General features: G+C 39.5%; 1 protein-coding gene across 5 annotated transcripts in view; it reads right to left on the bottom strand.

Annotated features, from left to right (window-relative positions):
• LOC128380949 (calcium-activated potassium channel subunit alpha-1-like) overlaps positions 1 to 23524 on the bottom strand; it is an 89572-nt gene extending 66048 nt beyond the window's left edge. For all 5 annotated transcript variants that reach the window (XM_053340848.1, XM_053340847.1, XM_053340849.1 and 2 more), the window contains exons 1-2: positions 22624 to 23524; positions 10998 to 11141 (exon numbers count right to left, since the gene is read on the bottom strand). In XM_053340848.1, coding sequence (XP_053196823.1) covers positions 10998 to 11141; positions 22624 to 22857 — 378 coding nt within the window. In that variant the 5' untranslated portion in view covers positions 22858 to 23524. The remainder of the gene's footprint in view (positions 1 to 10997; positions 11142 to 22623) is intronic.
• Positions 23525 to 24106: the final 582 nt, after the last annotated feature.

The raw sequence follows: 24106 nt of genomic DNA, 5'->3' as shown, positions 1-24106 counted from the left end.
CCCTCATGGCTTAAGGAAATGAACAGTGAATGTTACGAGGAGTCAACATCATGAATGACTCTCTCCAGTGTGGGTGTTTTTCTACCACAGACCTTTCTGCTATTTACTTCCAACTGTGAGTTCAACTGCGCTGGATGAGGTGACATATGTACAGGCGGACATAGCAATACACAAGTTACATATAAATTGCACACTAGAGCACAAATTGTGCAACTTTATTAATGTTAAGTTTTTTGTTACTATGCCCTGACTTGTTATACATCCCCTGAGTTACACGTTTAAAATAAACAATTGTGTGCCTGTGCACAAACTTTGAACATTGTTTTTAGTCTGGTAGCTCATTAGGATCCATGCTAGGAGACAGAGAACCTGCCTGGAGATACTGCAAAGCATTGCAACGTTGCTACATTCAGCTGCAATTTGCAGAGGGACTGAGAGCAGAAAATTTAACAAGAGCTCTCATTGACGTCAGTAAGAGACAACTAATGTAGTACAAGAGGGACCAAACCAGTATGGACAATTTAGGTCTTAGGTGCATACTTTATCATACACAACATATATGCTCTTTTTTTTAAAGGATCTATCCCAAACTATGCATATAATGTCAATTTGAGTTAGCTTTTTGCATTTTTCCTTCATAGAATCAATCCAAAGTGCTATATAACCAAGAAAGCAGTCATTTCTATGTGTTATCATATGCTACTTATGCTGACAGAGACACTGTATGTTGATGACAATAATATTTATTCACACTGTTCAGCAAATACCCGCCTGTGTTGAAAACATCAGGTCAAAAATAGCCAGTGAACTTTCCCAACAGCTGCTGTCCAAATTATAGTATGAGGCAGCTTGATGCACAAATATTTATGATTTGATATAAATAATCCATTCTCTGAATGTGGCATGTTTCCAACATGAATTCAGATGAGCAAAATGTGTACAGAAAAATATGAAAGTTGTCATATTGCTTTCCTATGGTACAGTGAATACCACAGAGGAAATGGCTGTTGTTGTCAGCAATAAGTAGTATACTCTTGAGAATTGAGGTTTGCCTGGGGAACAGCCTGCAGGGTCTCTACAGCCACTCACACTTCCTGATTCACTCCATAACCCAACATCAACACACCAAGCAGTAATCTGTGATGCTCAGTGAACCTCAGAACACACAGCATGAAGTAACAGGCTCCTGCAGGTTTCAAATTGGAATCCAAAAATGGAGAAAAAAACAAAGAAAATTCATGTTGAACACGTAGGAATAAGATGGCAGACTGAGAAACAGGTTCAGAGAAATGCAAGTGCATTCTTAGATTAAAAGAATAACGCATATTTAGAAAGCTATGCCAGTCAGATTTCATGAGTGAACAACATGCCTGCTGATGCAACATGCTGATGAAACAGCTTAATATTTACTAAAAAACAACATTTGTATGCACATGGAAATGGCAGCAGGGGAAAGAAGGGAAGGTGGAGAAAGGCGATGAAATCAATGAGTCACGATGATCTGCGTTTCAGGAGTTGTAGGTGTAAAGGGGAAATACATGGAATCACTGTAAAACTATTTAAACAACATGAGCAACCTTGATGAGCAACCATTCTCTGTTTGGATTGAGAATTCAGAAGAACGCCCTGATTGTTGTACAAATAAGGACATGTTCAGAGGTTGAGCTGATCCTCATGTACAGACATCTCCCACTGACAAGATCTAACAGTCCTGTACGAAGGGTCACTAACAGAGTCTGTTTGACTTTTTATGAACAATTATAAACATATGAGTTACTTAAACATATAATTTAACATTAAATATCATATGTTTATCCTTAAGTGCATACATAATCTGTTATAATACATAGAGATGATTATCTTTATTATTATTATTATTATTATTATTATTATTATCATAGTAGTAGTAGGAGGTTAAAACAATGATCAAGTTAAAAAAGAATATACTTGTCAAACAGTTGCTTGATATTGGCTTCTAAACATTAGCTTTGTTGAAGAGATATTTAAAAAATCATGACGATTAAAGCACTCAGAAACCGGATCCTTCCTTAAACTCTTGGCAGCTACACACGTATGCTCGGTTTGTATTTCATGTTGTATAGGTTGCACTGTAACTACCCGCAGCCTGAAACCTTATCCTCTGTTTGTTTGACACTGGTCACTGTATATAGTGAGTGATCTGATCCATGAGTGCAGACCACATTCACCCTGAGCTGTGAAAACAATGCTGCTATCCTTGAACATTTTGAGTCAAGCCTGGTCTATTTGATATTCTCTTTGTTTTTTATCTTTCATGAGAGAAGCTTGATCCTAAAAATGTACTCTCATTAGACCAAAACCACACACTCTGCTCTATTTAAGAGACTTAAACTTATTTTACAACTGTTTGCCCCTTTATTCAGCTGTTAAAATATCCACAATCAAAACATGCAGCAGAGGACTCTAAATCCAACACTGGCTTAGCCATGATTTAAGCCATGCTGGAAGCAGCCCAACCACTCTCACAGAGAGGCGTAAAGAGCTTAGGATGGGAGGGGATGGATGTGGTGTCCCCCAGCCGTCTCGTTGTATGTCTGAGCCAAAATATAATGTTATAATTCACTTATTTATGAGTCTTGAAAGCAAGACAAAGGAGTTGCCAAATAAGAAAAAGCGACAAAGTAATCTAATACGTCTAAAAATATCACTTCTCTGACGTATATCTATGTGTGTGATTGGAGTACGAGCAATGACTCACCTCTCTAGCAGCTCTTCAGAGAGGAGGGGTTCCTATTGAGAGAGAAACTCTACACAATGGAAATGGAAATGCCTACCAAGTGTTAAAATGTAAATCATGTAACTGGGAAGCTGTACATACTGTAACTATAGCAGACACATGTATTTTTAAAGGTTTGAGGGATGGATGAAGTGGTAACTGTACAATAGGGCGTGTTGGAGAATAGCTTCTGAGATATTAATGATTTGATTCATATTCTGCAGTCAGACATAATTAGACTGCAATTAGCCACACAGACCGAGGGCTGAGCTTCAAGTGAACTTTCAAAAGTTATAACCTGTTGTGTGAGTAGTTTACAACATCTATTAACCTCCAGATATTCATTTTCTCTGAGTGGCTGTGTTAATTAATTAAAGTGAACTTGCTAAAGGGAAGTCTATTTGTGCCAGCTGTAAAAATTACGATTTACCTCATTTACACCTCTTCCATGTCTGCCTTTCCTGTGAGAGGAAAGGGAAGCTTGTGATGGCTTTTGAAGACTAAGAGAGTTCTACAGCAGCACAGGTTGTCAGGTTATTGACAACCTGTGATTTCTTTCATGAAATCGGGAAAGTCAAATTTGTGGCGGTTGAGAATTTCTTATCATAGTTATGCTTGAATGCGATTTTTGACGAGGGGAAAAATGTTACCACAAATGTCTTCTTCACAGTTCTATATTCATTTCTCAATATGATGCTACTCCACCAAACTAATTATACTCCCAATTGTTTGTGCCAAATGAGATCGGGCTCAAAATGTGGCCCGCCGAACATAGAATCATAAAGAAGATCCAAATTAGAAATTCCTCCTCCTCCTTCCACCCCCAGGGAGGATGGCAATTATCACACCTGATACATGCTGGTGTCCAAAACTAATGGTGTGATTGCTTTAAGAATTTGTCCCCATGAGCACAGAGAGTCAAGGATCAAGCAGCTCTCAGTCTGTAGACTCTGCAGGCACAGACAGCCACAGGTCAAGACAATCTTAAATAAATGTGTCAAGGCAACACTTCGATTTGTCTTGAGTGTCAGACACTGTGCTGCACCAAGGCAAATATTAATGATGCTGTAAATCCAGACAGACACCAGACACTTTCAAGGCAAAGCAGTAAAGAAGACAGCCACGTCATTTGCATTCAAATAAGAAGCCTGTATGAATTCTTAGCATACTGTATATATATGAGGCTAATCATTTTTGTTTTCTACCAGTTACCAACAAGAAAGCAGCCGACTGTTTTAAACCAATTATCAAGCAGCCAAAAGGTATGTTTCCTGCTGCATGAAAATACTGGCAATTACAGTTTGCAGTAAACAGTCCCATCATATGACATTTACAACCCAGAAAATGATGAGCGTAAGAACAAATGGGGCTAAAATACAAATAATTTTAGTCTTGATTGTTTAAAACATTTCTCTGAGCCCACAATGTGTTTAATTTGCAGCTTAAAACCTGAACATTTTCTGTAAATCCACTAATCAATTAAGACTTATTGTGTCATTTCTAAATACAAAGTCAAATGCTGACGTCCTCATGCTAACATCTTTGTTTAGTGTGCCTGCAGGCTAACATTTGCTAATCAGCACTTCATTAGATCTGTAGGTATTTGATCATTTACATATGTAACTCAAGTAATTGCATTTTGACCTGAGGGTGGTACCAGCTGGAGAGTAATAACAGTTCATCCTGAGTTAGACATGAAGGTTTGTACTGTCCCAAGTAGGTCTGTCTGTGGACTCATCATATCTACGCAACACACCCCTTTATTACATGACACACCCACTGGTTAGGTTTAGATATGAAGAGGGGGATGGTTGAGGTTAGGGATCAGAGGGTGTGCTGTGTAGCATGCTGTTCCGGTGACAACATTGGGGGGTCGAACCGTGTTGGAAAGTGGGTGTGTCATGTAACTCTGCAAGATAACAGACAGACCTTTCACAACAGACCAACATTCCCTAGAGCAATACCACTAGCATGGCTACAATCAAAAAATAGTTAAACTAAATAATTTTTGTGCAAATGGAATTTTTATAAATTCGACTTACTTTGTGTTTTTAAAATTAACTTTCATTTTTGTTTTTGTTATCTTATTTCTTTCTTCTTATAAGATACGGGAACAATTTCTTCAAGATTCTTTAACTACATTGAATTCTATTGGAAACACAATGAAAGTAGAGTTATTATATTTTATCATAGAAAATAATGTTTTTAAGACCTAAGTATTAACATAAATGACTTAAGATGCTCTTATTTTGACTAGGGATGACAAAACCAACAGGATAACTTTAGTCTCAAATGGCATTGTCTCCTTTTGGAAGGCCTTGACAAACAGGCCTGGCAGCTGTTGTCACCCGAAAATAGTGGCAGACTTAGAGGTGGGCAGAAAGCCAAGTGACACTGCCACGTTGTTCACTCTGTAGCTCTGGGTGCGGGTGAAAGTCACACACGATCCCGTTGGCCACCTGAGTCCACAGGTGGCCAACAGCCTCCGGACGCTACTCCAAGGCCACAGGCATGTTGGTAGAATATCTGTTACACATGACAACACAGACGTACTAATCTGAAGCCAAGAGTCAAGTAGGAATGTCAAGAAAAGGGCACACACCATAACATGTTGTTGGAGTGTGGAGCTGAACACTGTGGAAATTTGTGATAAAAAAGCAGCAATAAGATGAATTCTCAGTCATGTAAAGGATAATTGCTTCCATCACTTCCGAATGGCACTTTGGACGTTACTGCAGCTGCAGGGCCATAATCGTGTCTGAGGGAAGAGAGAAGGTCCCCACAGGAGGGTTTACACACTCTCTCTCTCTCCTTTCCTGTTTCCCTTTTTTTTACTATCATCAAACAAAAAGCTTTTCCATGTAGTGGCGCAATTGCGGCTGCTCGCTGAGCCACTCAGAGGAGGAGGTGAGTTTGTCTGCCTGATGAAAATGCCCTTCTGGCCCACCTATAATTTCATTCGGTGCTCCTTTGTCCCCTTGCAGCTGCTCCCGGGTGACATCAAATCCAGACAACTTTGGTCAAGCCAGAAGATGACTCCTTCCTCCTGTCATCCAATAGGACTTCCTCCGCTCGTTGACCCTCAGTAATACAAGAAGACTCTGAATCATTAGTACATTTTGTTTGACAGATGGTGATGATGACCTAGAAGTAAATCTTCCTTTTACACATTGTTTAACCCTTCACACCTGACAGACACGTTTTGCATCAAAAATCACACTCCTCAGAACTTAATCTGCCAGTGTGCTTTATCGGACATCTTTGTCGGATGGTCCAACTGCTACGGAAACAACAATTTCTGCATTTTTTTCTAAACTGACAATCCAAGATTCGCATCAGCCATGTGTCTGGGGGTGAGACAGAGAGCAGGATTTGTATTTCTCTCTCCAGCTCCCTTTTTCCCCCCATTCTTCACACGACTATTTCTGTCACCTTCCCTGTTTACATGCAAGCCTAATACCATGAAAAGAAACTGTCTGAAAATCAGAAAGATCGGATCAGAAACGTGCACCGTTATCCCTATATTTGAACAATTAACACTTATTACCCCATCACATCGTTAGTCCTTTCCTCATAATCATCATATTTGAAATTTTATCAAATGAAATCTGACTAATTGTTGTTTGTACATCCATGACTATGTTGTAGACAATAACTGTTAACAGGCAATGTAGCATGCCCCCCCCCCCCCCCTTAAATGTAAAAAACTTAAAAAGGGGACTCAAAGTGTAACCCTCAGTTAACACACTGTCTCCATGGCAACAATATGTTTTCTGTTTACCCAGTGACGGGAGGCTTTACGCCAAACTCTAAACATATCCATCCCAAATAGAAATATTGTCATTGGTGCATTTAAATAGGAAAAACGGAAACATGTGTGATACAATGCATGATGATATAATAAATCAACCAGTATGGCTCAATTGATGACAATGTGTGTTAGTCTTTTAGTCCATCATGAAATATTAAAAAATAACAACCGATTACTATGAAATTCTGTGCACACATTCATGGTTCCCAAAGGATGAATCGCAATGACTTTGGTGATTCTCTGACTTTCCCTCTAGTGACACCAGCTGATCAAAGTTTTCATTCATCCACTGAAATAATATCTCAACTTCTAAAAAATGGACATAATTTGAATGGTCTCCAAAAGACCCAAACTTTTCCTTTGAGTGCCACCATGAGGTTTATATGTTAGGTTATTAGTGACATATGGAAAAAATATACTCAGTGCCACACGAATAAATCCTACTGACTTTGGTGATCCTCTTTCAGTTCTCCAGTGAAACATCTCCAAATCTACCAAATGGATTACCATGAACTTTGGCACACACTTTCATTTCCCCTTCAGGATTTACTGCGATCACTTTGGTGATCCCTTTATTTTTTGTCTAGCATCATTGTCAAGTCAAAATTTCAATCTGTCCAATACTTTGGTTCATGACCCAATACTAAAGACATTTATAGCAGCCTCAGCTATACTTTGCTATACTTTGCGTTAAGTGTTTATTAACAAATGGCATGCTAACATGATACACCAAGATGTTTTTTTACATTCTTGAAAAGCCTTGGAAATACAAATGACCAATTTCAAATGGTATGATGTTTACTTTCCCATAACATAATCATTATAATGATAACAATATACAGCATGGCAAGCTAAGATATTTAGTGACTGTTAGAATCCTTAAAATAAAGAAGCTGTAGCTAAGGGTTAACCCACAATGCTACAGACCTATTTGTCCAAGCCTTTAATATCATTGACTGTGTTTAACCTGTGACTGCAGCTGGGGTAAGGGGGCAAACACTGCAAACCAAATAGTACCAGAGGGCAGGCCTGTGCTTCCATTAATAGAAAAACCTTTCTCTGGCCAGAATAATAGCTTTGCGACATCCCAGCTCCCCCTGTGGACCTCTACAGCCGGGCACACGTGGGCTAAATGTCACTCAGCAGGGTCCCATCATTTAAGAGAATTCACATTTTCCTTCAGAATGCATTAACCTCAGACTTGCTCTATCACGCTCCCCATCGTACAATTTCTTGAAAATTAGATTCTTGAGGGAAGTGTGACTGAACAGAAAATAGATGCATGACATTACAGTACACCCACTGAGGTTTTTTTTGGCACAGGTACGAGCTGTAACCACCTGTTCAGCCTCCAATGTGAGTTTTGTTTGTTTTGACGTGAGCAAACAGTAACATGATGACACTTTTGGTGAATAAGGAGGGTGGTCTTGTTTCACGCAAACATGCCTCGGGGGAGGGGAAATGCAATAATGCATGAACTGACAGATGGGATCTTTCTCTGTCCCCAATCTGGGGGAAACCGTGTCCTAACATAGAGCATGCTGCTGACCTGAAATTAGAAAGTAAACATCGACCTCGCCTTTTCTGTTTTATTCAAGTGATGGAGGAGAGCAGCACTGATCTCCAGCAGATAAACCTTTACAGACTGAAAAGGTCTTCGGAAAGTGTCCTCCCCGCTTATCAAATAGCCCTACAGGTGATGTTTGATCTTTTACAATCTGCTAAAATGCAGGGCAGCCAGGCATATGAACATCAGACCTCTGGGCCTTCCACAGGGCAGCCTGCACCTGTTTATCACTCAACATCCACCATGAGAGGTAAACATTCAGCTCAGTCTGCAGTGAAGATCACATTTGGTAAAGATTCGTCAAGCTGCATTTGTTGAGGTTAATATCCCTAATGTAAATTTTAAATGCTAGATTATAAGATGTCAGAGAAATGAATTTCATGTATTATGAAAAAACAGTAAATATCACAAAAGTCTGACAGAAATTTAGTTTTGTTTATACTTTTTTGTCTTGATCTTATTACTTTAAATGTGTGGTTTGCACTGGACTTTTTGTTCCTTTGTGCTTGTTTGTCTTATTTATTTTGTCTTTTTTCCCCCTTATGTAAAGCACTTTGTAACTACTGTTTTGAACTGAAAAGAGTTTGTAGAGACATCAACCCATGTCTGTCTGGCAACATAATTACAAACTCCTGTAGGCATCTTGCAGCTGAGCCTCCCTTTTTTGACTAATCCTTGTCTAAATTGCCTTTGAGGGTTAAGATTTATTCTCCTGTCAACTTCATCCACATCCCTGTTTAATAATTTAATCAGATTTAATTGGTAAAACTAATGAGAGGACACGCAATTTCACTTGAATTCACATGCACCACACGTATCATGGAGAAGATGCCTTGGGTATGGAGGATAAAAACCAATCGATTCCCCCACTACTGACCTGTATTAATAAAGGCTGCCAGTAAAAACAGGTATAGAAATATCCACATGTAAAAAGTTGTACCAGAATGTGAAACCAGCCACTTGCAAAAAGTACATTTTTAAAATCAATTTGGAAAAACAGTGTGAGTGAACATGTGGGAATAGCAGCTCAATCCTCCTCCGCACACAGACAGATGCATAAAATAAAACACACACACGCAAACACACTCAGCCTTTCATTTAAGCCATCGCACGCTCTTACTCCCCCCTAAAATTCCCTCTCAAACAGCCTGGAAATAGGCTTTAATGTGCCCCCCTAAACAGGCTGACATAGAAAACACACATCTGCTGAGTTTCGGTAAGCTGCTGTTGCCATGGTTACAGACGAGCACTTGCTAAACAGTTGTGTCAAGCCATCATTGAGACAGAGCACTTTAGCTGTGTGCACACATACGCAGGTATGAGTCGAGTGCTGGTGGTTGAAAGTGAAAAACAAGGAAACACAGAATAGGATTCACGCTTCTGTTAGCAATATGTTGCTGCCACCATTAACTGCAACTTGCGTCTGTGCTCAGGACGAAGTAATAAGACGATGCCGTGGGGCCGACCTGAGTTCAGTCTGAGTCATCAAAGTTTCACATGATTTTTGGAGAAGGATGAAGAAATTGTGCTGTTTTTACCACAACTCCTTCCTCACAAAAGTGTTTTATATCACTCCTGGCATTGATAATCTCCTTGCAGAAGCTTACGGCTATAGACATCTAAAAAACAACAAATGTCTCACTTCATGGGGCTTAAAATGACAAAATCCACCAAAAGCAGGAACATCATCCATTACACAAACACATACGGAAGACCAGAAATCCTTTACAAAATCTTTTTGGTTTACAACAACTATAAATAGATTTGACTTGATTTGAGTTTTTAAAAGTAGCTGGCACAAACTGAAGTTTTAATGTTTCACATCAAACCATGACGCTGAGTGTGGCTGCCCAGTATTCATGATTAACATCTTCCTCACACTGAGCCAACAGGAGATGCAGCACCGCATCATTTAGGATGGTGGGTGAAAATGGGATCAAGCCCCGAGCACTGCGGCAAGCCTTGGCATGGCACTCCCACTCATGCCATTTCATTTCATCAGACCTCAGTCCTGCTCTCAGATTGCCAAGCACTTATAGCTAAATCATTAAGCACTGTTCTTCAATCCAAAACTGAAAAAATATAGCAAAATCTTTGTCATGCCAAAGCTGGGTTCCTTCACTTCACCTTGCAAACGACTCCCTGACTAGATGTCGCCTCACTGGGCAGGACAGGTTGCAATAAGATGAGGATCTGATAATCTCATGCCTTCATTTAATCCTGCTGTATAATATAGAGATGATAACATGTGGCTATAAAGGCATGTGTTCGCCACGTGACATTGTCAACAGACACACCAGGCAGCAGGCGCCATGGCAACCACCTCAGTTGACCAAATGCAATTGGTAAACTGTACATGTCCCTCCCCTCCCTTCCTCTCTCCTTCTGGATCAGTTTCTCTCTGCTGTCTGAGGGCATTATGGGGAGTATGACTTTAATACACTCTTTAAATCTCTCCTCTTTGTTGCCCTAGCTTTGTTTTGATGCGGCTGCCTCCCTGTCTAGGAGATAAGTTACCAAGATATGCCATTCAATACGATGTATTTATGCCTCCGACAAGCAGAAATAAATTCAAGGAACATTCAAGTGCTCCAAATTTGTGGCTTGTCAGATAAAAGCTCCTCCTCAGCAAGGTTTCTGGCTTGTCCTATAATAACAAATATTTTTGACGAGGCTGCCTCATAGACAAATATTGTGAAGGAGTTCAACCCCAGTGCTGCGCTGTCATGAGGAAGTTTGGAGGTGATCATGATCAGCTGTCACGCTTCATCTTATTGACGTGTTAACCGACGGCCTGCTACTTGTAGGCTAAAGTAGCTCAACATGTCAATCAAACATTAACCGGAGGGCGATGACTGACTCACCAGGACTCTGCCCGTCAGCGTCTGAGCAGATATCATGACTCCGGCCCAGTCTTTGACCGAGGTCATCCAGCCCACCTCGCTTGCCGCTGGGTCATCCTTGTCAACACGCTTGATGCCATCGCCTGTGGTGATCCGATGGACCTCCTGAAAGAATAAAGGATGCAGAATGTCATAAATACAGTGAAAAATCAGAAACTTAAAAAAAAAGTAATACAGTAAAGGATCAATTTAGTAATGGGTGAAGACAAGTTGAGAAAAGTTTTGATGACTGACTATTATCATACAAAAGCTGGCTACATCAGGCAACAGCCAGTTCATGATAGCTCACTTGTTGTTGTGGCAGATTGACTGGAAAAGACTAGTTTTGCAGATCCAACATTCACAATAGTTCCAATAAAAGCAGAGGGAGACAAATGGTAGTGTTAATGGAATGCTCAATGACTGCCAAGTTTGTAACTTAAATGTACAAAAAGAAACCAAAACACATTAAGAAGTGCAACACTTTGTTTGCACATCTGTGAGACAAGATAATCTTGAGCATGATAGCAATTTTGCCAAAATGCATGTTCTTGGCCACTAATGGGTGTGTTCAAAAAATCTTTGGCTTTATTAACAATACATCCACAATAATGGAAAAACTTTTCTTTAATTTGAATTATTATTTTGGTGGCATAAGGAAGCACAAACAAGCTGTGAACATGGCACTGATATTGTCACCATAAATTGCTAACTGATGTAAGTCCAATATTCTCCTTTAAGCTCTGTGTTGGTCTCCTTCAACTCATGAGAAGAAAATCTGTTAAATGCTTAACTATGTTCACCAGCTAGTCCCTAGCTTTGTCTGTCTGTTGTTTACTGCTGGGTGCCATAAAACCAAAACAATAAGCTAAAAGATGCTAAAATGCTCTAATTGAATCAGTAGTACAGAAACGCAAACTTTGTTAGTTCATAAGGTACAGCCCACATTTTTCAATTGACATTTAAAACTGCTGATAATCATTTGGAAAACAGAAATAAACTATTCTTAATATAGTGGCTAGGCTCAAGGTTTCCAAAATATGCACCTACATGCACACATGTATACAGTAAACATACAGAGTGAGAGCAGTAAAGCGACTCCAGGAGTGTATCCATGGCAGCCACTGAGCTCCTGGTGTTTCTGCTCCACTGAGTGGGCTGCCTGTCTGTCTGCTTGTCTATCTGTCCGTCTCTCTGCCGAGACTGACATGATTCACCGAGCAGGAAATCAAGACAGGATGCAGAGGTTAGCCCTGCTCCCTGATGAAACACCCCACAGCCTCAAGGCTAACACGACTCAGACTCGTTACCCCGTGACATCCAACTCCTTCTCTACCTTAATGGTGTCACAAACATCACTCTCTAAGGGCGTTCTCCTGAAGCATCTCTGCTCTTTCTGTATGATTTATTGATGTAGTTTACAAAGTTGGGGGGGTGGGGGGGGGGTAACTTGGACTGTTGACCATGTTGTTTACACTTTTACTTAATTTTCTTATTGTGCTGTTTATGCCTTAGATCTCAACATGCCACATTCTCTAGATGCAGAGTTGGCTATTGTGTGTCCTTGAGGATATAGGACAGCCTGCATCAAAGAGTTCCTGGCATGCGACTATGCAACATGTGCTGTGCTTTCATTCCACCATAAATCTTTGTATAGCTGTGTGGCACCACTGACGTAAGTGAATGAATGAATGAATGAATAAATGTGGTCTACAACACACAACTATGGGGAACAGTTGTGATTAGATGACAAGGGCATTTGTTTGCCAGCAGTCTAGTTAAGGAAGGAGATGGGAGTCAGGAAATGAACTAAAGTCAATTACTTCAATTAAAGTGAAGTGTCAGCAAATGAATAATACTCCATTGAGATTAAAGACCTGCAATCAAAGCTATGCTTTAAAATTTATACTTTAAAGTTTGCAGAAACAAATGGTTGAAATAATACAGTGAAGTTGTCAGCCATAGGTGAACATGTCAGACTGACCAGCTAGCATGAATGTGAATATATTTACTATATTTACTTATACTGGACCTTCTAAAAAAAATAGCTGTCATTTCCCAGCAAGGGTGTGCGTGTGAATGTGCAGCCTAGGAAGTTATTAGCTGAATCAGACCGTTGTGGCTCCTGCCTCTTTAAGGCCACCCTCCCCATAAGCCCACTCTATTCTGTGTCTTTTCAGACTTTCACCAGCTCAGGAGGCTATAAACAAGTAATCATTTTTTTGCCTCGTCCTTTACCCAAAATGGAAACTTCTCTGATATATTTGTACATGTTCAAGCCCAAATCTGATCCAAAACATACCAGTAGACAAAGCTAACAACCCATGGAACAACCTTAGCCAAAAAGAAATTACAGAACCGACGGCTGTTTGTTGTCACGTGTGAATAATCTGACATCATCATGAAGAGGAAGAAGAGGTAACAGAGCAGTCAGAGAAATCTGAAGTACTGGCTTTTGACTTTCATGGAGCATTTTTAGATATGTCCAACTCAACTTTTGGAACTTTCACCGTGTTTAACATCGACATCTAACATTATAACCTATAACAGAAAATCACAAAAACAGGACATGTCCCATTTAACAGCACATGTGAAGTGTCTTGAGACATTACCTTGAACCATTTTTAGTGATTCACTCGATTTTCATACTAACTATTACACCAATAATGTCTTAATTAAAAAGCCTTGTTACATTTAAAATCTAATAATGACATCTGTCATAAATGTCATAAAGGTACAATATTTCCTTCATCTAGTGGAGAAAATGATTAAATCTCATAAGATGAAAATAGTCAAGAAGCAGTCAAGTACTAGTGCTTCAACAGCAATTGTGTAAATGTATGTCAATATTTTTCACCTCATAACATAAAAATGGATTCAGCACAATATTCTATAGCTGTGCCCACCCACAGGCCACACATTCAGCCGTCTCCTTTATTATTACAAAATAGCTGGCTGCGGTAAGAAATTTAATCATGTTCACAGCCATTAGTCAGAGACAAGCAGACCATGTTACACACCCTACAGCCTGTCCAGAGCCTGCAGCACTAACCTGATAACACTATAATAACATGTCCAGTTCACTTAGTCGCTAATGCAGCAAACGAGATACAGGAATGGAAAATTCTGTTAAACTGCAGTTCAAAACAAAAAGAAGCAACAGGTATCAGCTGTTTTGAGACAAACACATTCAGTTGTGTCTCACACAAACTGTGGTTTTAATTTGAGTAGACTATAATGTATTTTGACAGTAAAATGGGTCCACAGGCAAGTCTGCAGCAGGTATTTTACATCGTGAACCAAACCACTTTCAAAGGTTACATCATTTATATTAAAAAAAAAACTCATCAGTCTGGCCCTGAAACAGAGCCTCTGGGGGAATTTAAGTTAAATCTCACTTTTGAATCCCCTTAAGGAGATCAGGGTGAGTGGATCAGACTGTGGGTTAGAGACTGAAAGGCAAAAGAACATGCTGTTTGCCCCGTCACTCAGCAGCCTGTTGAATGGATGTTAAACTGCTATGGGATATAAAGCTGTACAATAAACATGCAGGCTTCTAGTTTGAAGGCAGTAAACTGGCAGTAATGGACAGAACCACTGCATCCTCCCCATTATTGGGAGAGTCTCTACACAGCATGTGCAGACTAAATACACATCCAAATAGCTATGACACTGCACAATTTTTTTTCCTCCAAAGCATCCATAGTATCACACACATTTGCCCCTGGACAACTGCTGCATGATGTGAGTGTGATTGTCAATTTGTCTGTTTCAGAAACTCACATAAAAAGCACCCTCAATTCCAATGTAGAGAAGATGTGGTGAGAGAGACTTCCTGTTTGACATTATGTTTTGGTTGAAGCATAATGGAGAGACCATTATACAGTTGCTTTACTATACTGATATCATTTGATAAGGTTAGAGTAGCTCAAAAAATACAACACTAATAACAGTGAAATGTCATAAGTTACTTCAGAAATCTTTTACTTATGCATTGATCATTATAAATTCTTATTAAGCTCACAATAAGGTACTAAATCATGCACACTAAAGTGCTTATAATTGCTGTAGGGACATTGTAGAAATATTTCTAATTTCTTGTTGTTTGGTGCTACAGTATACAGTGAGTTGGGGTAATTGGCTGAAAGTTTTTCCACATCTATATTAAACATATAGAGTGAGAGGGGAGAAAACAGATGAAACAGACACATATCTGTACAAAGCACTTGCCAAATTAGCATTAATTGCATGTCTTATCAAATTAGACAGAAAACCTTCATTATAAATGGAGTGCATGGAGTTTAAAAGATAAGGAAATGGAGGTCTCAAAAAATGAATATACTGATTGATTAATGTTTTTATAGCATGACTCATACGGTACTAGCCACTAAAAGTTAAGATATCAGGGAAAACAAAATAGCTTAAGTACTCCTTTAAAAAAGCACAATTAAAAAACAATGAGAAAGATGTTGTGTTTACAACAGTCAATTTAGTAACAAGTAATGTGTTATTGTTGATGTAGTTGTTAGAGTATCTGACAGTGCACTTCACTGTTTTAATGAATGGAAATACACAGGCTGCATTGAGGGAAGTGATAGCTCCTGAGTAGGTTTAATTGGCATCGTGCTGTTATACCCCAGCACTTTAATGATCAAATATAAAAATGTGAGCTGTGGTATTTTCTAATGCCAATGAGGGCAGAGTTTAAAGACTGGTGATTCATGACATGCCACTGTCCAATTATTCTTTAAAGGGCCTGATTTCATCTGAAGGTCACATGCAGGAAGATGGGAAGATGTACAGCTTTTTTTTTTTTTTTAGCATTATCTTTGATATTTTTGTGAAAATTCTGTAAAGTTAATCATGGCATTCATGGCCATGAATAGCAACTGAATTAGTCTTTTGATAAGCCTATACTATACATCAGTATTTATGTGGTCCAAATAGTATTTTCTATAATGTTTCTATTGATTTTGTCATGATTTTATTTGTAAAAGTCATTTCTTTAGTTTCAGTTAGCTGCCTGATCATCACAAGGGTTATACAGCTTTTACTGGACTTTGTTTAAATGGAATGAAAATAGACAAGATACATTTTTAATGCCAGCACCAGAGAAGTAGAAGTAGTCATTAAAGACTCTCAGACAGCACATCTCCGCTTGGTCACTTTGAGCAATTGTCTGAGAATCCAAATTTAGGTTTCACTATCTTGCCTAAATCTAGACCTCCTGACATCAGAGGCTATTGATCAACCATAATCATTTGTCAAAAGAGCGAGCGCATTAAACTAGAATAGAACATGCCTTGTGACACAATTTCTCCAGAAGTGGATAAATTATTTAATAACATATTAATATAAATTGCATTACTAATGAATCAAGATATTCTCAGAGCAGGAAAACTTCCTGATATATCTGAGTCTCATAACTGATCTATGGCCCCTAAGCTGTGCATAGAAGAACTCTATCTGCTTCCAAGATGCACTGCATACAGCACTTAACCCCCATACTCTTCCAATTAATGAATCACTAAATGAATGAACACAATGACTTGGTTAACATGAGTGCAGATATCAAAGAGCAGTGAAACTAAGCCTCCAGTCAACGTAAATCAGTGGGGATGTAAAGACATCAAAGTTATGAGGAATAAGATGCAAAAACCAGCTTCTGTGTGCATGTGTGTTATTAATGAATGACTCACCTGTTGATGAACATTAAATTAAAATATCACATTGGCCTGAATTACTCTGGAAATTACACTCAAAATATTGTGGGTGATCTTAATATAATATATCCCCTTTAAAGTGTGTTTGTAGTGTTTGTATGAGAGTTAGGCACTAATAGTGTTTCATTTGCTCAGTTTAACCTGCAGGAGTTACTGAAGGCTAGTGTAAAGTGTTTTTCTGCCATGGAAATAAATTCATGATAAGTGACAAATAATTCAAAGCGATTGCCGATGTCTTTACAGCAGAAATGTACCATGTACCCAAAGTACCAAGGACTGAGTAATGTTACAGGTGATGAGGAGCAAGAAAAATAACCACAACAAAAAACGTACAACATATTGTATGGCCCAATTATTTTGACCACTTCCAGGTGACTGGAGTTTACAGCAAAAGTTATATATACAGTGGTGGAAAAAGGTTTTTGGACACCCCATGCATTTGTGAAATATTGCATTAAGAATCACATTTAAAATTGATTGGTTCCATAAAAAGAAATTTTGAATATTGGGTTATTTTGGTACCGGTGATCCACTAATGAAGGTCATGCTTTTTAATAAAAGACACATTTTTTGTTGCTGTGCTTCGTGTCTATATAAAGCCAGCACATTTGAAAGTTCATCAGAGACAAAAATGGCTAAAACAAGGAACCTAACGCAGGAAAAACGCCTGAAGATACAGATTCTCAGCCAGGAAGGGTACAGCTGCTGCCAGATAGCCAGGAAGTGCAGATGCAGTCCTTCAGCAGTTGGATACACTCTGCAGAAATACAGACGAACCAACAGCTTGGAAGACAAACCAAGATCTGGGCGTCCAAGGGTTTCTTCAGCAAGAAATGACCGCATCCTGATCCACATGTGTAGGGAAAACTGCCGAATTACATCACAGGAGCTTCAGCAGCAGTGGTCAAACCAAACTGGTGTCCAGTGTTTCACCCGCACTGTATGTGGCCCACTTTTAGACCATGGCTTAAGGTCCTACAAGGCTATCAAGAAGCCCCTGATCAATGAAAGACAGAGCCCGACGTTGTTGGGCCCAAGCACACAAGAACTGGACAGCCAGGAATTGGAAGAAGATTCTGTGGTCAGATGAGTCCAGTTTCCAGCTTTATCTTCCTCCTGCTAATGTGAGGGTACGCAGAAGGCCAGGCGAAGCATTATCTCCAGCATGTACAGTACCTACTGTCAAGCATGGTGGAGGCAGTATCATGGTTTGGGGATGCATGAGTGCTGCTGGTGTTGGTCATCTCACTGTCTGTGATGGCACATTGAACTCTGCCAAGTATTGTGCCATTCTCGAAACCCACCTGCTCCCTTCTGCACATGCACTGTTCCGTCAAGGTCAAAACTGGATGTTTAACCAAGATAATGCCCCTTGCCACACATCCAGGTCCAGTAGAACTACGATGATTACGAAGATTATCAAAAGGTCTGTTTCAAAGTGTAAACCAAAGAATTTAGGAGAATTAAAAGCAGTAATTCAAGAAGAATTGGACAAGATTACCCCTCAACAGTGTGAAAGGCTCGTGGGGAACATGCCAGCCAGGATTAGAGCTCTACTGCGTGCTAATGGCAGGGCTACTAAATATTAATATGATGATGTGATGGTTTAGTTATTTTTGGTTCAGTTTTGAACACATTATCTGTTATTTGTTGATACCGACAATGTTGAGAACTGACATATTGAAACTTAGTTTTGTTAGTTTTTCTTGTAAACTATAAAAAATATATATCATTTGAATTTGTTTGTGTCTGTCTAATGCAGTTAATCTCTAATTGAGATTGTGTAAACTTTTAAGGGTGTCCGAAAAACTTTTTTCCACCACTGTATATATAAACTTTTGCTGTAAATAAATGTGTGTATATATATATATAGCATATGCATATAGTACATACATGAACACCTGTCTACCAGCATCAAGTGCATCTTTTGTCTGACCGACAAAAAGCAGCAGGCTCTGGCACTGTTGAGATGTTTAACATTTGTGTTAATCTGAGACCTGTTGGATCCCAGATGGTGGAATGACAGCCAAGCTTCACATGCTGGTTATATTATGCAACACGAGTAGCTAATACTTGCCTAACCAATTACACAGCCAATTAAACCGACGTTACAAGGAATATATATATACTCTCTTTAAAAAGAAGACTGACAAGCTAAACTACTGGAACTGAGACTATTGTCAAAGCATTGATGATCTAGATGTTAAATAAATTATGCTGCCTTTAATTGCTTTTTCTTCTGAATTCATATTGAAGTACAGCGTATAGTGTTCAAGCTCTCCTGGCTACAGATAGAGTGAAATAGATATTAAACCAAATCAGTAGAGCTATTTTTTAATCAAATCCTGCAGCAGAGAGCTGTCTGCTCAAATCAAGACAATGTGTGTATAAACATAAAAATAACTAAATAATGGGTGAAATAAAGAACTTCTTATTAATTTGATATTGGCCATTTATGTAGCCCCTCTGTCTGAAACAGACCGCTTTAGCTCTTGCCTCTTTAAAACCCCCTCTCAATGAGTCCACTCTGTTATGACTGACCAGTTCCAGAGACTAAATAAGCAAACATCAGTAGTCAGATTTCACTTCTTTGTCTTGGTCTTTTCTCAAAATATAAACCACTCAAATACATCCATACATGTTAAACCCTGAATCCGAGTGGAAAACGAGAGCAGCCCATAGCACAACCTTAACAACAAAGGCCACAGAATGGACGGCCACATGTGGGCAGCTGACGTCATTACAAGGAGGAAGCAAAGGTAACATGGCAAACAAAGCGGTCAGAGCAGGCTGGAAGCTGAGTTTTTGAGCATTTTAAATATGTTCACTTCAAGTTGTGGAACTTTGACCATGTTTAACATCTGACATCATAACAGTATAAAAATAACTGAAAAGTCACAAAGAACATATTGTGGCCCTTTTAAAAGATAGGGCCCGTAGGATTGGTGGTCTCTCAGCATAATAAAATGAATCCCTTCTATGAAACTTGCACACAGTGAGTCTGCAACATGACTGAGGAGCTGCCACAGCTTGATATCCTCCCATTGTGAGTATAGTGCCATTTACAACAATTTCTTACTTCCTCCAGACAGATAATAACCGTCATTCATCAGAACCTCACAAATGTCGAGTTTCATCGATTGACTGGGAAGGCAGAACCACAGATATGGAGGCTCGGTCTCAGAGACATGATAGCTACCAGAACAGAAGAGAACAGAGCGGGGCAGCAAACAACCCACAGAGGGGAAAACAAACTAAAAATCAACAAAAAAGAGGAAACGGATTATCAAGTCCCATCTATGAACAATGCACTGAGAGCTCCTTGTTTGGTCTGCTAATGACATGCACAGACTGGGAGGGGGTGGGAGGTGTTCCTCCAACACAACCTGCCACATCTCACAGCCTAGACAACTGCATAACAGGGAGAGATTTACTCTTATAATGAAATCCTTTGCTTGCTAGTTGCTTAGCAACAAAAATACTGATTCATATGGCACATACCGTATGCGCCTGACACTGCATTTCCGACACTTTGGAGGAAGGTTGATTCTTGGATAAGAAAAGGAGGGTGAGAAGGGAGGCAGGGCAGGAGTTACAAAATAAATGCCAGGAGAGCAAAAGGCAAAGAGGGGAAAATTAGAAGTGAAAGAATGACCCTGTCTTTGGCTGACTCCCACAGAGATGGCACAACAGGTTGGTGGAGCTCACCAGCTTTACTTCAGCATCTGAACAAAATCTGAACAAAATCTGACTGCTCTCTTTCATTTGCACATCGACTGTGGAAAGAGAAAAACAAATCATCCTGGTCTTATAATCAGCTTGAGTCATAGATGTATTCTGCTCCTGTTCTACTCATCTGTACATACAATTTGAATGCAGGTTGATAGAGTCAGTGAAATATTGTAACAAGAGCTGACTGACAATTTTGATTATTCATCCTGAAAAAATGCCGAAAATTTGCAGCTTCCTGCTTCTCAGATGTGAGGTTTTGCTGCTTCTGTTTTACGTAATTTAAAACTCAATATTTTTTGTGATTTGGGCAGAAAAAAACAGGCATTTCTTGGCTCTGGGCACTTGTGATGGGCAATTTCGTAGTCTCTGCCATCTTTAGTAAAGTAAATCCCATTTTTTAGTCAAAGTAGCAAATCACAAATTTGCTTCAATGTGTACAACAGACGATTTATAAGATCATGACATTAATCGAATAATTTAAAAAAAGATCAGATTAATCAGTAATGAGAATAATGGTTGGTTGTAGCTGGTTACAATGCAACCAAAGGATGGAAATGATGATACTGATGTCTCCCTCCAAAGGTCAGTACCGAGCTGCCTGGATGCAGGCTTTGCCATTTCTCCTCTTCCACCCTGCCTGTCTGAGAGATGAATGCATATACAGTAAATTAGATGAAGAGATGAACAACTCTATCTCTGGCACCTTAATCAGCTAGATTCTTTGGCCTTTAGCATATCAGAAAAAATAAAAACTTGATATTTTACTCAGGACTAAGGACAAAATAACATGAATGCTTCTCTTATTTTTTCCAAACACAGGACTCCGGTCAACTCAGGCAGATTGTGTCGTAACAATAGTAAAGCAGAAAATCTAGTGGCAGTGTGCCTTTAAATGTTATGAAAATTATTTCTAGGGATTACGCTGTGGAATGAGTGTTAACCTCCACACAGACATTCAGATACACACCGCTGGCGAGAGAATGCCTGTTGGACATCCAACAATGTCTGACCTGAGTAGCAGCAGCTGACGAGCTCTGTATGTCCTGAACGGGCACAACTATTTCTGACTTTTGGAAATGTGTCAAACGAATAGTGCTGCGCAGTTCACTGGAGGGTTTCGAGGAAAAAATAATCACGCCTGTGGAATATGTTTATGTGAAGATAAATTATAGGAAATTGTGCCACCGGTTAATTAAATTACAGTTTCTGATTTTTCTTTCCTGTCAATTCCCTAAAATGAGAAAGGGTGGGTTTACCCAAATAACAAGAGATTGTGCCTCCAAACAAATAAAATGGGGGTGAATAGAAATTTGTAGCAATCAGGGAATTGACAAAATATATTGAACTGCAACACACTGAACAGTTTTCACAGGGGCTTCAGTAGAAAGTAGTTCCAGAGCAAAATGTTCACAGTGTGAGATCTGTGAGTCATTCACAGTAACCACAACATTGTTTATTGAAAGAGAAGTAGCAGGTGACATTTCTTTCCAATGTTTTTAGCAGCAAAATGAACTTCTATTCACCTCCATTAAATTTGGACATAGACTGATATCTGAAAACCTGAACAAATTAACCAAAAATCATCCACATGACTAGATACCACTGTTGGTATTACATGAAACAGTTTTGGTCATTTGGGTGAATCTAATCTGCAGTTGCACAACTTGTACAAATCCTGTATTGTATAATGAGAAACTGAACTTTGAACTGAACTTTAATGCCTTTAGGTCCACCCAAAGATCGTTAATGTGTTCAAATAGCATCCAACAGTTTATATTATTTATATCCTTGGAACCACTTTGTCAACAAACTGAAGGTAGTTCACCAACAAGTGTCAGCTTCATGAATAACTGGAAACCTGCCCAATAAAAACACTGCTTCACTTGTATGGAGTCCAAAAGTGAAATCATTTTTATGCATCTCATTGTTAGTGTATGTAACATTAAACCAAGAGGCGTCAGAGTACATTATTCAAAGTCATGCACTGTGCTCTCTGTTGAAGAGGCCTTAACACAGATTTAATTACAAGCCCATTTCATGAATCAAACTGGCTGGATGCACTGCTGTCACGCACGAGCTGTTAAACAAAAAGACTGCAATAAATATATGTGATATCAATGGGGTTTGGTGGTCAGACAAATGAGCGGACCTACCTTCTTTTTAGCATTACAGTGGCAGCAGACAGTCCACAGGTATTTGAGAGTTCTCCAAAGCAGGATTATGAAGAGACCCCCAAAGAAAGTGACCATGGAGGAGGCGAGGAAAGCCCACCACATTCGCTGGCCATTGCTGTCACAGGGCACGTCTGGAGAAAACGGGATGATCATATCCATCTTGGATATGTGGATGGACGGATCCGGGTTGAATCTCTCCCTGTTTTTCGACATTATCGATACCTGGACATCTGCCAGCCTCAAACAATCAACTCAACTGGGATTCAGGCGCTTTGGGGAGCTCCAGCCAGCGCCCCCTGATGCCACAGCGGCTCAGCCATGTTGAGTCAACCACCTTCCACTCCTCTGCCTTCTCATCTGGCTTCAACTCGGCGAGGAAAAGTTGGGTCAACAGCAAACGCACGTAGAATAATAATAGAAAAAAAACTTCCTCTGGAATCAAGATATCAAACGTGCGTCTCGCGATGCGCGTTCATGACTGGAATTGCGCGTCATCCATTCGATCTGTGCGTAAAAATCACATATTCTTCTTTCAAACTCTAAAAAACAAAAACTCACGATTTACCCGACATTAAAGATAGATAATGCTGTAGATGTATGATGATGATGATGGTGATGATGTGGAGAGACGTGTTGTCCTCGTCGGATGAGGGTTCACTCACTCCTCCACCTTGTTTCACAGCGCAGCTTTCAGCAGCTCCGCACGGCGCACTGTTGAATGCGCTCCACACGTTAAAAAGGTCGTAGTTTAGCGTTGTTCTTCACGCAGATGTAGTTTGAAAAAAGAAAAGAAAAATGTTGGTTTCATGTGTTAAGCAGAGGGATCGGTCATTGTCGCTGTCCGGGGCTCCAACGGCCGCTTGTCACATCCATTTGTTGGAAGATGGCATCGCAGATTTACAGGTAGCGGGGGAGGAGCCATCAGTAGCAGACGTCGATGCTTATCTGGATGTCTGGTTATTTATAGTGACCGCTTCATCAATTTTTAATGATTGTAAGTTTGTGTTTACAACCAGCTTACAGTGAAACTATTACCTCTATGGAGACACATGCAGTTTTATAAACGTGTGATCTCCATGTTCAGATATTAAACTAAATTTCCAATATCGAGTAGGCTTACGGTTAACTTTTTTCACGTCATATTGACATCATACATGTCCGTTATACAACACGTCGTAGGCCTAAGTATCCCTCATCTATTAGTAATCAGTTATTGTGATTATAATTTACATTTAAGTCTAACAAAAGGAAACACGCATTTATTTTTAAGTGCTTAAGATGTGTCACGAAAAAAATAGATCATTTTCATCCACCTCGCATAAGATAAAGCAACTCCTCAAAGTATTGACTTATTTCATGGATTCAGCATCTCCTATAGATCAGCTCTTACAATAAATAAATAAAAATATATGGTTGCTGTTCATGAGTTTGGAATATAAAATATGACTGGAAATTGGTCTGA

Source organism: Scomber japonicus, chromosome 20 (genome assembly GCF_027409825.1).
Source record: "Scomber japonicus isolate fScoJap1 chromosome 20, fScoJap1.pri, whole genome shotgun sequence".
Taxonomy (NCBI): domain Eukaryota; kingdom Metazoa; phylum Chordata; class Actinopteri; order Scombriformes; family Scombridae; genus Scomber; species Scomber japonicus.
The sequence above is the reverse complement of the archived record's forward strand: the minus strand, read 5'-3'. Positions and strand labels throughout refer to the sequence as shown.